At 47.8% G+C, this 12,151-nt stretch overlaps 4 protein-coding genes across 4 annotated transcripts; 2 read left to right on the top strand and 2 right to left on the bottom strand.

Annotated features, from left to right (window-relative positions):
• Positions 1–1,403: 1,403 nt before the first annotated feature.
• HD556DRAFT_1390021 (uncharacterized protein) lies at positions 1,404–2,894 on the top strand. Its single transcript, XM_041303530.1, has 3 exons — positions 1,404–2,055; positions 2,109–2,375; positions 2,430–2,894. Exons 1-3 carry the CDS (start codon positions 1,855–1,857, stop codon positions 2,433–2,435), a joined length of 474 nt encoding a protein of 157 aa, XP_041157631.1. The 5' UTR covers positions 1,404–1,854; the 3' UTR covers positions 2,436–2,894.
• HD556DRAFT_1241836 (cytochrome b5-like heme/steroid binding domain-containing protein) lies at positions 2,604–3,715 on the bottom strand (the record flags this gene model as incomplete). Its single annotated transcript, XM_041298230.1, has 6 exons — positions 2,604–2,813; positions 2,873–2,966; positions 3,014–3,084; positions 3,138–3,215; positions 3,280–3,544; positions 3,591–3,715. 6 exons carry the CDS (start codon positions 3,713–3,715, stop codon positions 2,604–2,606), a joined length of 843 nt encoding a protein of 280 aa, XP_041157630.1.
• Positions 3,716–4,053: 338 nt separating this feature from the next.
• On the bottom strand, positions 4,054–6,854 carry HD556DRAFT_1390012 (regulator of G protein signaling domain-containing protein). The gene is made up of 5 exons (XM_041303529.1): positions 6,591–6,854; positions 6,449–6,540; positions 5,646–6,396; positions 4,821–5,588; positions 4,054–4,761 (listed from the first exon to the last, which is right to left on the bottom strand). Exons 1-5 carry the CDS (start codon positions 6,678–6,680, stop codon positions 4,546–4,548), a joined length of 1,917 nt encoding a protein of 638 aa, XP_041157629.1. The 5' UTR covers positions 6,681–6,854; the 3' UTR covers positions 4,054–4,545.
• A 3,174-nt stretch (positions 6,855–10,028) lies between these two features.
• Positions 10,029–11,168, top strand: HD556DRAFT_1445957 (uncharacterized protein; the record flags this gene model as incomplete). Its single annotated transcript, XM_041307015.1, has 6 exons — positions 10,029–10,049; positions 10,118–10,618; positions 10,674–10,771; positions 10,828–10,870; positions 10,916–11,068; positions 11,124–11,168. The coding sequence occupies 6 exons, from the start codon at positions 10,029–10,031 to the stop codon at positions 11,166–11,168; spliced, it is 861 nt and encodes a 286-aa protein (XP_041157628.1).
• Between the last annotated feature and the right edge of the window lie 983 nt (positions 11,169–12,151).

Raw genomic sequence — 12,151 nt, 5'->3', positions numbered from 1 at the left:
GGACTTCGAGAGGAGTACATATAGCACTCGAGATTTTATACATTTCGAGTCCGTGTGCTGTGCAGCTGCGTGCAACCACCAGCCTGATATATTACTACCATGCGGACATGAATAATTGATGGGTCATGATGCTCAACGGAGTCAATTATACTGATCTCTTGTTCGATTGGGTGGTCTGGTTGGGCCAGGACGATAAGTAAAAGAACTTTATGCATTTATGGACTGAGTACTGATCCATCGGATGCGCATTACCTACAGCACATGAAATCACGGTGCTGGCGTAAAGCTACTCTCCGGCTATGATTCATACATTCTTCCAATATCTCGCCTTATCTAGGGCTTCAACATAACCGCGCCGTGCTAAAACATCACAGGTGGCGCTGAATCCACGGCGGATCCCATCACGAACACGCATTGGTGTGTATGCCGGGCATTAACGATTCAAGTCTCAATCAGGTATATCATATATTGATGGTCTCACTGGCGAACGAACCCCAAAAATCTGTTGCTCGTAAGTGGTACTCGGCGCCAAAAAAATGTTGCGCCACATACTAGGAACAATATACATGCTCTGGGCCCAGCGGTTGCGGCCACTACAACGTGCCTTGAGAGTGCCCCCAGGGAACGGATCAGAAGATTTAGTAAATGAATGAAAAAAGAACATTCCTGTAGTTGGTAGTAGGTTGAGCCTAGATGAGTCTCCTTGTCACGAAATGATCCCATGACACCCTTAAGGAGACGGTCGGACAGCCATTAAGAAGTTCAAGGTGTCGTACGAGTCACACCTACTTCACGGTCAGCTTGAAAACGGAGGTTTTTAGAGATTTGGTGCACGGGATCTTACACCATTGAATAGTAGTGCACAGGTACCGCTGAGACCAATCTGTTTAGAGAAGGTCTGGACCGGCTGCATGAGTCGACCGCGAAAGACTTCCATCCACGTTCATATACCCCTTGTTTACACGCCGTATTGCTCGACGGCCAATTTGAGAAACCGCCAGGTTGAACGCACGTAGCGATACATTGTAAGACGGGCCTGCGTAGAATTGAAAAGAGGCTCTGCCAGATCCGATGCTATATCAATCTGTCGGTTTTATTCGTGACTCCCGCAAGCGAGTTGTAACAGATAAGATTGACCTTTACTAGTAGTTCAACCGGCCAACTGTGAGAGTGCGGCCGAGCCGAAGGACTAAAAAGCGCACGCAGACAAACACGCGTTGCTAATGATCGACCCCAAAACTGTCAGCAACGACCTCAAGGCATGTACAGAAAACACATACCCTGATTTTTTTATGTCAACTTTTGCAATTTTTATGTCGTCTACGACCTCAAGAAGACGGCGCGGTAGAGAATAAGCTAATAAGCATTAAAACTTCCCGATTTGTCGGTACCGTCCACACTTGTAGGGCTTTATTATGCTACGTTGCTTCCCGCACTCACAGTCACTACAAGCACTGCGATCATGATCCATCAATGCATCATCCAGGCTGAGAACAACCAAGGGTAGATCGGGAAGACTATTATGACTCCCCATCATCAAATTGCAAATCCACTTCAACGCGACTCATCTACTTCGCGGCACATCCAATTTAAACCGTTAACTTGTTCTTATTGACCGTCCTCGTGCCTACACTAAAACCGTTGTATTATTTGTGATACTTCACAGATCTCGGCGGCCCATCCTCATGTCTCCAGGTAAGACCTCTATAAAGATGAGCCACTCACTCCTCTTTCCTCAAAGTGCTCGACTACACCGCTAAGACTTGAAGTCCACTCGAGGTTCACAACTATTACTACTTTGCTGCTTAAATCTCGCTCATCTTCTCGAATCCATCTCCTTCTGGCAACACATTCATGGATCAATTAGTGTCATTCGAGGCTCTCCTATTTCCTTCTGACGGCCGCAATCCACATATGGTGGCTTTGATGACAAGCCCCATGTCGGTACCCGACCCACATGCTCCATATAGCACCCTGCCTTCTCGGATGCCACATCCCGAAGTCTATATGGACTACATCGCCGAAGGCCTCGGTCCCCGAGCCTGGCATTATCATGTGAGCACAAAGTCACATATCATCTCTGCCGAAATCTGACGTTGGACTCATAGCTCGTCGAGGCTCTCGACGGTATGAACAAAAAATTCGTTCATCCTTACGTTATCTACTATCCGACCGTCTCTCGTGACGGGATGCCCTTCCCTATCAATAAGTGTATCAGGGAGATCCAGGGGCGATCATTCAGAGAGGCAACTGCGTGGCGCGGAAATATCATCGTCGCCAAGTATCGGGAGAGCCCCTTCTCATCAATGATCAATGGATCAATTGCTGACTTTCCAATATTGAGGAACTACTTTATGACGCACGGTGCGCCTCAGGTAAGCAAGCGAGTGGTCCCTTGTCGAAGACATCATACTGATCATTACCGTCAGTCCTAAAAAAACCGGCACTTAGCTGTATGCGGATGCCGACCGGAAGATGCTTCTGTGACACGGACAATCTACTTCATGATGAAAAAAACATGCTAGATGCAACACTATCCTATATACATGCCATACGTGCCTATTATCTTTATAATAATGGACATCAATAGCTCTACTTGTAGATTATAACTCCTCACGGATTGGCACCTCCGAATTACCCTTAGAATGGGATATGGGGTTAGAATTCCCAGTTGTTGGATGACCTTTCTGTTCTTTCTTTGCATCGCAATGTTTAGGTATCGGACTCGTGGGATCAATCGGGTGGTGCAAGACTCTGCCAACTTTGTAGTATGTTTTGTGTTCGGTAAAGAACTTCTTCCAATGTTGGACGCCCTACATGTGTATTGACAGATTAGTCCTGTGTGAACACTGAAGACGTCATCAGCACTGACCCTGAGCTCGTCATCGGTCAGACCTCGTAGGTCATGTGTGCGGTGAGTGGCAAAACATCCTGTACCAAATGACCTAGCTGCGTCCACTCCGACCCTGCAAATAATCGATAAGGAAGTCGAGGAAGCATGGCATATACCCACATATGGTGATAAGGACCTCCAGGACCGTACGTCCTGCTACCACTCGAGACGTCAAATACGTCACCATCGATCTACACGAGAATGATTAGGTGTATGGACGATCACTTGAAACTGTTGACCATACCGCGAGGTACAGGGGTTTTGCGGGGTCACGCCCATCAAATGTGGCCAAATATGTTTCTGAGAACAGGCGTCCATTTTGCTCCTACAATGTGTGTGGAAAAAGTCAGGGATATCGATGAAGAACTTAATGGAACCAAACGAACTGGCCAATATGTCTTCAGCCGCGCCCACTTTCCATCGTATTCCCACAGGAAGCTGCCAGTGAAGAACTTGCCCGCGATGACAATAATGAGAATTAAATACACAATGAACTTCAGCAGCCCGAGGAACCCTACTTCCTGCTCGGCAGTAGGATCCTCCTCCGCAGGACCAACTTCTTCTCCTCTGGCGAGTTTCTCCTCACGCTCGCGATTTCTTTCAAGCCATGCTAGGTGCTCCTGTTCTTGCTTCTCTTTATATTGCTTATGCCTATAAATCGTTAGTTGATGTCTGCAAGCAGGTAACGGCCACGTACGCTAAGAAGGGTTGGTTCGCAGCTTTCTTGGACACCTTCCTGGTAGGGTCGGATGGGTCCTGTGTCATATTGTCCTCTGTTGGTGGCTTTGGAGCATCACCATCTGGGTTCCATATCCAAGACATGATTCGTGTGCGACCTCGCGGATGCAGAAACGATTCTGCCACTGAACACAAACTGAACACTTCTGAAACGTCGCGGTATTAACTCGGAAGCAATGCAAGTTAAAGCTGTTTGCACTTGTGTGGGCAAACTGTTGTCGATGTTCGCACAAAGGTCTTTGCAGCTGCCTAATAGGAACGTAGGGACACACCGAGCCCTGGCCCTCGGATGCGTCGTTGCACTACTTGCATTAATTCTAAACACAACCGTGTCTGTTTAATAATGCAAATAGTGCTTGCTATGCATTGCAAGCCATGGTGCTGAGATCTTGCCGATCACACTGTCACTAGAGATCACGACATGCGAGATGATCCAATCAATCCACCTCAAGTACATACATGCAACAAGTAGCATATGACTCCTTGATATACGACAGGAAGTCATGAAATTAAGTGCTACCTACATAACAAGGCAGTAGGTAAGTGTAGGGTATTAAGTAGACTGTACACCGCGAAGGGACTGGATGTAGAGAAGATACCGTCGTAATGCGATGAGATGGGAAGGCTCGACAGGGTTGGGGAATATTGTTAAAGCATGACAAGCCGGCCCAGGATACTATACTGGATGATGCCAAAGAGATGAAAACAATTACGGCGATGAAGAAATTATGAACGATAACCCCCCGGGTTTGGAATCAAATGCGATAAAAGGAGAAAACAACATGGATGGTGAGCATACGGTGGTCAGCCGGGTTGATGATTGTACGATGTCGTGCAGGAGGCATCCGCAAGCACGCCACAATTAGAGTAGCAATGAATAAGTCCATGAAAAGCGAGATGGAGAGAACATTCGCTCATGAGACATGTGGCGACCCTGGTATGTCTCTGTGGTGATGCCGGTGTTCTCGCTCACTGCCTTTCAAAGACACCGTGATGTAAGCCCCACCGGTCTCCTCAGAACCGAGGCCAGGAGGAGCAGGGGGACTGGTGAGGAATTGGACGTCATCACCTGGCGCATCTCCCTCTCCAAGCCACTGCCGTGCGTCCAGAAACCGCTGCGTTTTAATGAACTGCAGACATATTAATAACGTAAGAGGGAGAAAATCTTGGAAGCAAAAAAGAAGCCTACCTTGGGCAGCGAGTCCATAGCCATCAATCGAAGAACATGCGTTTGGATGCGCGTGTAAAGTTTGATCAAAACTTGCAGTTGCGTTGCGTTGAAAGAGCCAGCTTGACTAGCATCTACTTGTCCGTCGAACGATTTGCCGTGCAGGCCAACCATCACTTCACCAAGATAATTGGCGAGATCGAGCCGAAGACCATGATCAATGTTGAGCTCGTTCTGACTTGATGGCGCGAGGTATTTGTTGTATATTTGGAAAGCAGTCTGGATCAAAGCCTCGTGATGTCTCTCCATGGCGGCTTGACCTGGAGTTGCTTTGCTGCTTGAGCGAGTAGGAGCTGCAGCTTGTGCACTGGAAGTCGTATTGAACTTGCGCTTAAAATCCTCGACATCCATCCAAAACGCCAAATTCTCTTCACAGAAGTTCGCCTTCAGGAAATCACGGAAGAGGGCGCGATATGATGGTTCTTCCAGGATATATTTGAGGCGGTCGGTATTGCTCTTGACGTTGCCTTTCTTCTCTGCAGCCTCGTGACTGGAATTTAGCTTCTCCGCCATGGATATGCGACGATGGATTTTAGCATCAGCTGCTTCAATTCCCGTCTTCGGAGTACCATTGATGGATTCACTTTCTAGCGACGAGCGCTCGACATGATGCAGGTTCACCGTCGAGCTGAGAGGAGACGTGCTGACTTCGTCCCACTGAGCGAGTCGTTTGCCTTCGTCTGTGATTCTATAGATAGCTTTAGCTGTACATCGGAACTCTCCGTGTTGCTGGAACAAACGATTCGATAAGAACACCTGCGAATGACTCGTTGAACTGGAACTTACGCTGACTGGAGAATTCCCGCCTGGGGTAGAGCCACGAACGGTGAAAATGATGGCAGAGTCGTTGTTTTTCCGTTTGTCGCTAACCAATGTGATGAGGCCGAAGCGAACAAACTGAGCAGCCATCTCTGCCGCTTCTTCTCTTCCAACAACAGAGGTGAAGTCGCAGAGCCATTCAAGAGCACTCACGGCAGCGAAACAGTGCTTGTGCATGACCGTGGGTTTGCTCAGCGCGCGCTCTTGCACATCCATTAAAGGTACACCCTTGGATCGCTCGTGGTATTCTTGAAAGGCGTCTTGCGGATTGGTCGACAGTTGGGTGGGGTAGTTGGGCTGACGACCAACAAATCGACGGAAGAGCGCAGTTATGACGGATTGTGTAACGATAATCTCGTCATCAGCCGACCGACGCTCTAAATGTAATAGCTTGATGCATATTGGTTGGGAGGCAAATACGGGTTGCAGATGGTCGGAAGTCATGCCGTTCTTGGATATGAATCGTTCCAGGACATGGAGACCCTTGGGCGTGAGGACATAAGTACCGCGATCTTTGAAAAGATTGCTACCAAGATCGGCGGCGTTTTCGATCAAGCGAGCGTCCATGAAGTGTTGACACATAGCCTTTGCCATGTCACGAGTCATCGAGAATGTCGTGGTGGTTGTGGTCGTCACTATTCGTGATTTATCTCTGGGATCCGGCCCGCGATTTGACTGAGAGAACTTGAGAGATGCCAAGTTCGCAGCAGCTTCATCCCTGAGAAAGAGTATGAGATGTAAGTTGTGTAAATGGGCGATCAAGTACGGACGTGGTGAATGAGTTCGGGAAAGTGCGAAAATACTGCTTGTGGGTGGTCAAATGAAGAGATACGATGAGCGTTGCAAATAGGTCAAGGGTATCCTGCGCCGAAGCAATTAGCTAATGTCATTGAGAAGACTATACAAGCTCACCTTGAGAAAAGGCCTCCCCCGTTTTGTGGTCTTCATCATATGAGATGAACTCGCCTGAGCAGACTGCTCTGCCTGATCTACGGATGTCATTGATAGGGCAAAAGGAGGCTGAAATCAAGGGAAGATAGAGTGATGAGGAAGAAAGTACAGAATTAAACGACGGACGCGGTTGCAAGAAAAGGAAGAATAAGAAAGATGTTGATGCGGCAGCGAGGCAGGGCGTAAAGAAGGGAAGGAGGCTCGGTAGTCGTGGGTAAGTTAGGTGGCAACATTATTTAATATTTATTGTCACATTTGTCACATTAATAATAATTTGAACCGTAATAAACACCTCGGCCCTCGGCCGCCTATTTTGTAACTTTCCTTCCCACAGCAGATTTACTCTAGTGACGACGCCGTCATCAGTTTTATCATTGTACTACTTGTCCCTTAACATGACTGATAGACTGTGCAACGAAGGCACCCGGGAGTCGAGATTAAAATTCTCAACAGTCCTCATCGGTTGAGTCTTCTCATGTGCCGAAAGCTGCAGCGCTTATATCGCTTGCTGACCATTTCCGCATTTGCGTGTGACTCTTTTTAGCAAGTGGCGCCGCGGCTGTGGCGGGTCACTTTGATCTCAACAATCGTCGTCGGCACACTGCCCCGAGAACGGCTGCCTGATCCGTCGCTCCATCCTCCGAGACTCTCGCACAGTTTTTTTGGCTATTAGTACACGGGTAACCACTGCGAGTAGTGGTTCCATTTTGTCGATGTCGTTCAGTACGTGTTCTCTTTCAAAACTTTTGTGTTTTCTATCAATCCTTTTTGTTGTCATTTGCCCCGCTATTGATACTGCTACTATAGAACAACTTATATTGGTCATGTTTACGGGATGTCGTCGTCACTTAAACACGAGGCAGGAGTCCCAAAACTTACTTTATTAGCACATCGCCTTCCATCATACTGATGGCATACTGAGGCACTAGACTCCCCTCTTTCCGTAACATGGTGACTGAGTCGATATTCCTCGATCCCCTGTCAACCGTACAATTATCTCAAGTCATCACTATGGGGCCTGATCATATATTTGCAATTTTCGAATCTTCTACTTGAGTCGCACTTCGCTTCCAAAGGCTAAACAGTTCGAGTCATTGCTCCAGTCCTACGACTCTACACGCCTTTTTTCCTCGGTTACACTGGCTTAGGCTGCAATTTCCGTGAGAAACCGGTGGACTTTACTGACATTGAATGACAGGGAACACCTGCTAGGAACCTGAACGTAACTTTGACAGGTTCCGTTGAGGGAGTCTAAGATGATCGCGTGATATGATGCGTACATATGATCCATGCAGTTTCCACGTGTATCGACCACTAGCGTTTGAAACACTTGGACCCTCCTCCTCTGGGGCCTTCCGACTGGTCTAATGGCAAAGGCCCTCAAGAAGCCCTCGAACGGAACTCGGTGGTGGGATCACTCGCAGAGCTTTTGGTGAAGGAAACCAGTGCGTGTCTAGAACTTGTCAAAGTGATACTTATGTGAATCGTACTGCGGCTGTCATCCTTTTTCTGCTCTGTTCGGGGGAAACCAACTCACGTGGGTTGTATCACGAACAGCGAGCAATAACCTCAAATAACCAAGCGAGCTGTGCGTGGAATCTTTTAAATCCTTTCATTCATTTAAAGTACTACAGTATTTGCGAGCCTATAGGCTACTACCCATTGCATGATCAGTCCCAATTCTTCCGGTTAATCGTACGGCTAAACCGTGTGTTATCTGCGCGACTATTCGGAAGCTCTGGCCCAAATTTCAACTATCCTTTCGAACCCCCTCGTCTCATCGTGCAGCCGACCTCATCCGACTTTGCCTCTTTACCATATGGCGAAAACGGTTACCAATCGACTACAGTTCTCGCGGAATTAAAATTATGCACATTCATGAAAGATCACTATTGCAACAACGTTGTTCCGCCAAGCGCCTGTAGTCTGATGATGAGAATGCTGACCAAGATGAGTCCACTTCCTGTGGACCACGGTCCGGATCTCATTAAGCTGCCGACGAGGAGGATGTGCCAACCGCGGAAATCATATCATGCAAATCATCAATCGGCCTTCCGCAGTGCCTTTGGTCCGTTCACTCGCGGAACCGCGATCAGCTTAGGGGTTTACTGGACTATGGATAGCTCGGATCTTGAGTTGTATTGGATATATAGTACACATGGATTATCCGATTTTTTATCCTGCCGATGATCGGTCCTCGATGAGTAGTTTTCCTGTCTACCCCTCAAACACCAAGTCTGTATGGATTCGCTACAATCAGCAAACTTCAATATTAAACCCAAATTTTACGTCGACTGAATTCAGTGATTCAAATTTATTCATTTATATTTTGACTTGCACGAAATCAAACGTACACTAACTTGCTGGCAGAACACTGGTTTCGTTCCTGGAATAGCTGTCAGTCACTTGACTTGAGTCTGCGTACATAAAACGTATGATATACACAGCATGTTAGTCACCATGTCGCGCAAAGTGCGCGATTATCAGACATCTCCGCGGTATTCCAAACCGGCGGAGAGGTTCAAGGCTTCGGTACGTTTGTTTCGTCTTTCAGCTGTCTGACTGTCCGCTCAGTGGGTTGTCAAGTTGCGACGGGTCGTTTGGGTACACACGTAGACACGTACTAGTTACGCGACCGTTGAGCTCCGTTGACACATTTAATAATTAAACCTCGAGGTATAGTAGGTAAAATGTCACAACTCCGTTCGGAGCCCCTGTCAAAGTTTTAAAATTTACATGTGAGATCATCCGAGTCATTCCGTAGTGGACTTACGATCGAGTCTTGGGTGGTTACGGTTGCCGATGCAGTGCTCCGATCGGGCCGCGGCGCACGGGACGGCTACGATCGAGTACGCTGTGACGTTCGATCGGGACGCAGTGCGCTACCGCCTTTTACTAATCAGGGCATGCCCCGAAGATGGCCGGCACCTTGCAAGGCACGTGCTTTTCAACAAGGTTTCTCCTGTCCCGGGGATCTGATAGTCTCGGGGCTTCCGAGTCGGAAGTAAGCTCAGGACTTAGCATTTAGGGAAAAACTATCTTGGTCAGAGACCCGGTCCGAAATGACATGTAATATATATGACTCTTACTTGTGAAATTTTAGTTCTTACTGGCGTATATGATTATCCTAGACTCGAAAGTATCATGACAAGTTCCCTACACGACCAATCCAATCGATCAAGTAACGATACCCACCAGCTCAAAAGACAATGTCAAAATACTAATTCGGCGATCTCACATGACGGCCTCGAGGACTCGGAGCTGTTCTGGCTTCACTTCACCATATGTGTATAGTTTTTCAATTCATTATCGGACTCGAGATCACAAGAAACGTCCGCGCAACTAAAATAGTACTGAGTTGTATACTAGAAAGTGTCTTAGTCAGCGGCCACTGACTTCATGAACTTCACGAACATCAATGTGAGCGATGAAGAAGCCGATCAACGTTATGGATACTGACATCGATCGTGATTCGCGACCACTAATAGGATCCTGCAGGTATCAAAGCTCTGCTCGACCAATTGAGGTCGTCACAGGCCTGGCAGCAGAGCATTGGCGGTGGCGCTGACCTCAATGGCGTAGCCAAGAATCCACCACCGACCTCGACCACACCCCAGGGTACACCGCCGACTTCAACAACACCTCAGGCTACACCACCCCTCACGCAACCACCTGCCACCACAAACGATGCGTCCAAGTCGTCGTCCCTGGTGGCTGACCTACTTTCCCAACTTAATTCATCCGAACCTAAAACTCTATCAAGGCCCTCACAACCTTCGACATCACGTTTTACTACGCAACAGACTCCCCTACAAATTTCACAAGCGGTTAGTCACCGTCCTATCCCTCAGCCTCCAGCAGCGTCGGTTCATCAGAGCACCAATGCTCTTACGCATGGGCAAGACCTTCGCATGATGTCATTTCAGCAGGCCTTGCCCCGTCTCACACAACTAGCAGAAAGTGCAGATTTCGTTGCTGCTGTATCCCATGTATGTCTGCCCGGCGGTCTTTACACATTCACATTATATGATTCCTGAACTTTAGTTACGAAAAGAGCAGAATGACCTGGAGAGACAGTTGTGGGAAGAACGACTTACTATACATAGAAAACACGAGAATAAAGTCAAGGTTACGCAGACCAAGTCCGTACATTTCCCAGCAATGGATCCCCTTTCGTCATTAACGATGTCCCTCACAGAGCCGCTTTGATTGGCGGAGGAATATCCCAACATGAGGCAGATGTGAGTACAATCAACACCACGTTTTCATTCTAACACACATGGCAGATGCTAAACGATGCATTTCGCAAAGAGCTGCAAAAATTTGATGCAGAACGCGTGCTTTTCGCATGGGACGGTCTCTTGCAGAAGCAGCAGTCCACGCTCGAAGGCCTCGGAGTACCAACTATGTTCCCTTCTGATTTGCGGGTCGATAGAGAGGTGAGTATCCAAGTAGCGACGAAGACATGTACCAATCTCAATGCCGTGTTATTAGAAACAACAGAGAGTAATTCAAGTCTTGGAAGGCATAGTGGGGTAATGAGGATCTGTAAATGTTTCTGTTCCGTGCCTCGTCATCTTTGCAGATACAAAGTATCTTCGGACCCAGCACAATAAAACTACCGTGTGCGGCAAGAGCTACCCCTGCAGGGATGAGAGCCGCAGGTAACTTTACCCCGTGACGGAGCTTGCGTGCGAATGTCGGAAGCTGATTGCCTGCCCGTCGAACAATGTTCTAGGCCTAGCCATCCCGGTAATGAAGAACATGGCATTCGTTATGCTATCGGCGGCGAGCACATGCGCAAGATGGCATACTCGAGTCACTTACTTGAGGAGACGGAGACGTGAGAGGAACTGAGACGCTGGGAGGAAGCTTGAGTCGCTTCCATTTGCCTGCATTGCGGCATGTCGTACGCGATAACAAATTTCAGTTATCGCAATCGTAGAACTTGCGCAGCTCGAGCAGTAGGACGTCCTCGGATCTTCTCATTTCGAGACACAACCAATTTGAACGGGAAATCTGGGACTAATCAAAAAGCTGACTCCGACTGACTCCAACTTCAAAGAAGTAGATCTCTGTTGCCATTATGTATCTTGAGGTACAAAACAGTTGCGGCGGCAAGGCGGTGCGGAAGTTTCCGACGTTGTCATTTCGGCCGTATTTATTTGCCCAGATTCATTGTTACCGCGACATTCCATCACGTGAATGGGGGCTAGTGGTTCGTAACGTCAATCAAAATTCTAGGAAGAAGACTAGGTTCTTGACAACGGGGATGGCTGAGAATGGCTTGGGGAGGGGAGAGCCGGACCGTGAGTATAAAGCTTGGTTGTCATTATTAATGAATTTATAGCAAATAACCACACACTAAAAGTGGGGCGCCAAACGCATCGATGAGCAATGGCAATAATTCAGAAAGTACTGCAGACCTTTGGAGGGCAATTTGAGACGGGAGCAAGTACTCATTTTTAATTGAGAATAATTGGAAGGCAGCGACTCGTTTTGTCGATCATATTCATGGATTA

This window comes from Suillus plorans, assembly GCF_016647745.1.
Source record: "Suillus plorans strain S12 chromosome Unknown HD556scaffold_48, whole genome shotgun sequence".
In the NCBI taxonomy this organism is placed as follows: Eukaryota; Fungi; Basidiomycota; class Agaricomycetes; order Boletales; family Suillaceae; genus Suillus; species Suillus plorans.
This window is presented reverse-complemented; position numbering and strand designations above follow the sequence as displayed.

Bases quoted from the DNA above. Each gene is read 5' to 3' on its own strand.
- HD556DRAFT_1390021 (XM_041303530.1), top strand. From the start codon at position 1,855: ATGGATCAATTAGTGTCATTCGAGGCTCTCCTATTTCCTTCTGACGGC. The intron at 2,056-2,108 runs GTGAGCACAAAG...TTGGACTCATAG, and splicing joins CCCGAGCCTGGCATTATCAT to CTCGTCGAGGCTCTCGACGG.
- HD556DRAFT_1390012 (XM_041303529.1), bottom strand. From the start codon at position 6,680: ATGACATCCGTAGATCAGGCAGAGCAGTCTGCTCAGGCGAGTTCATCT. The intron at 6,541-6,590 runs GTGAGCTTGTAT...GCTTCGGCGCAG, and splicing joins GGGGGAGGCCTTTTCTCAAG to GATACCCTTGACCTATTTGC. The intron at 4,762-4,820 runs GTAGGCTTCTTT...ATATGTCTGCAG, and splicing joins CTATGGACTCGCTGCCCAAG to TTCATTAAAACGCAGCGGTT.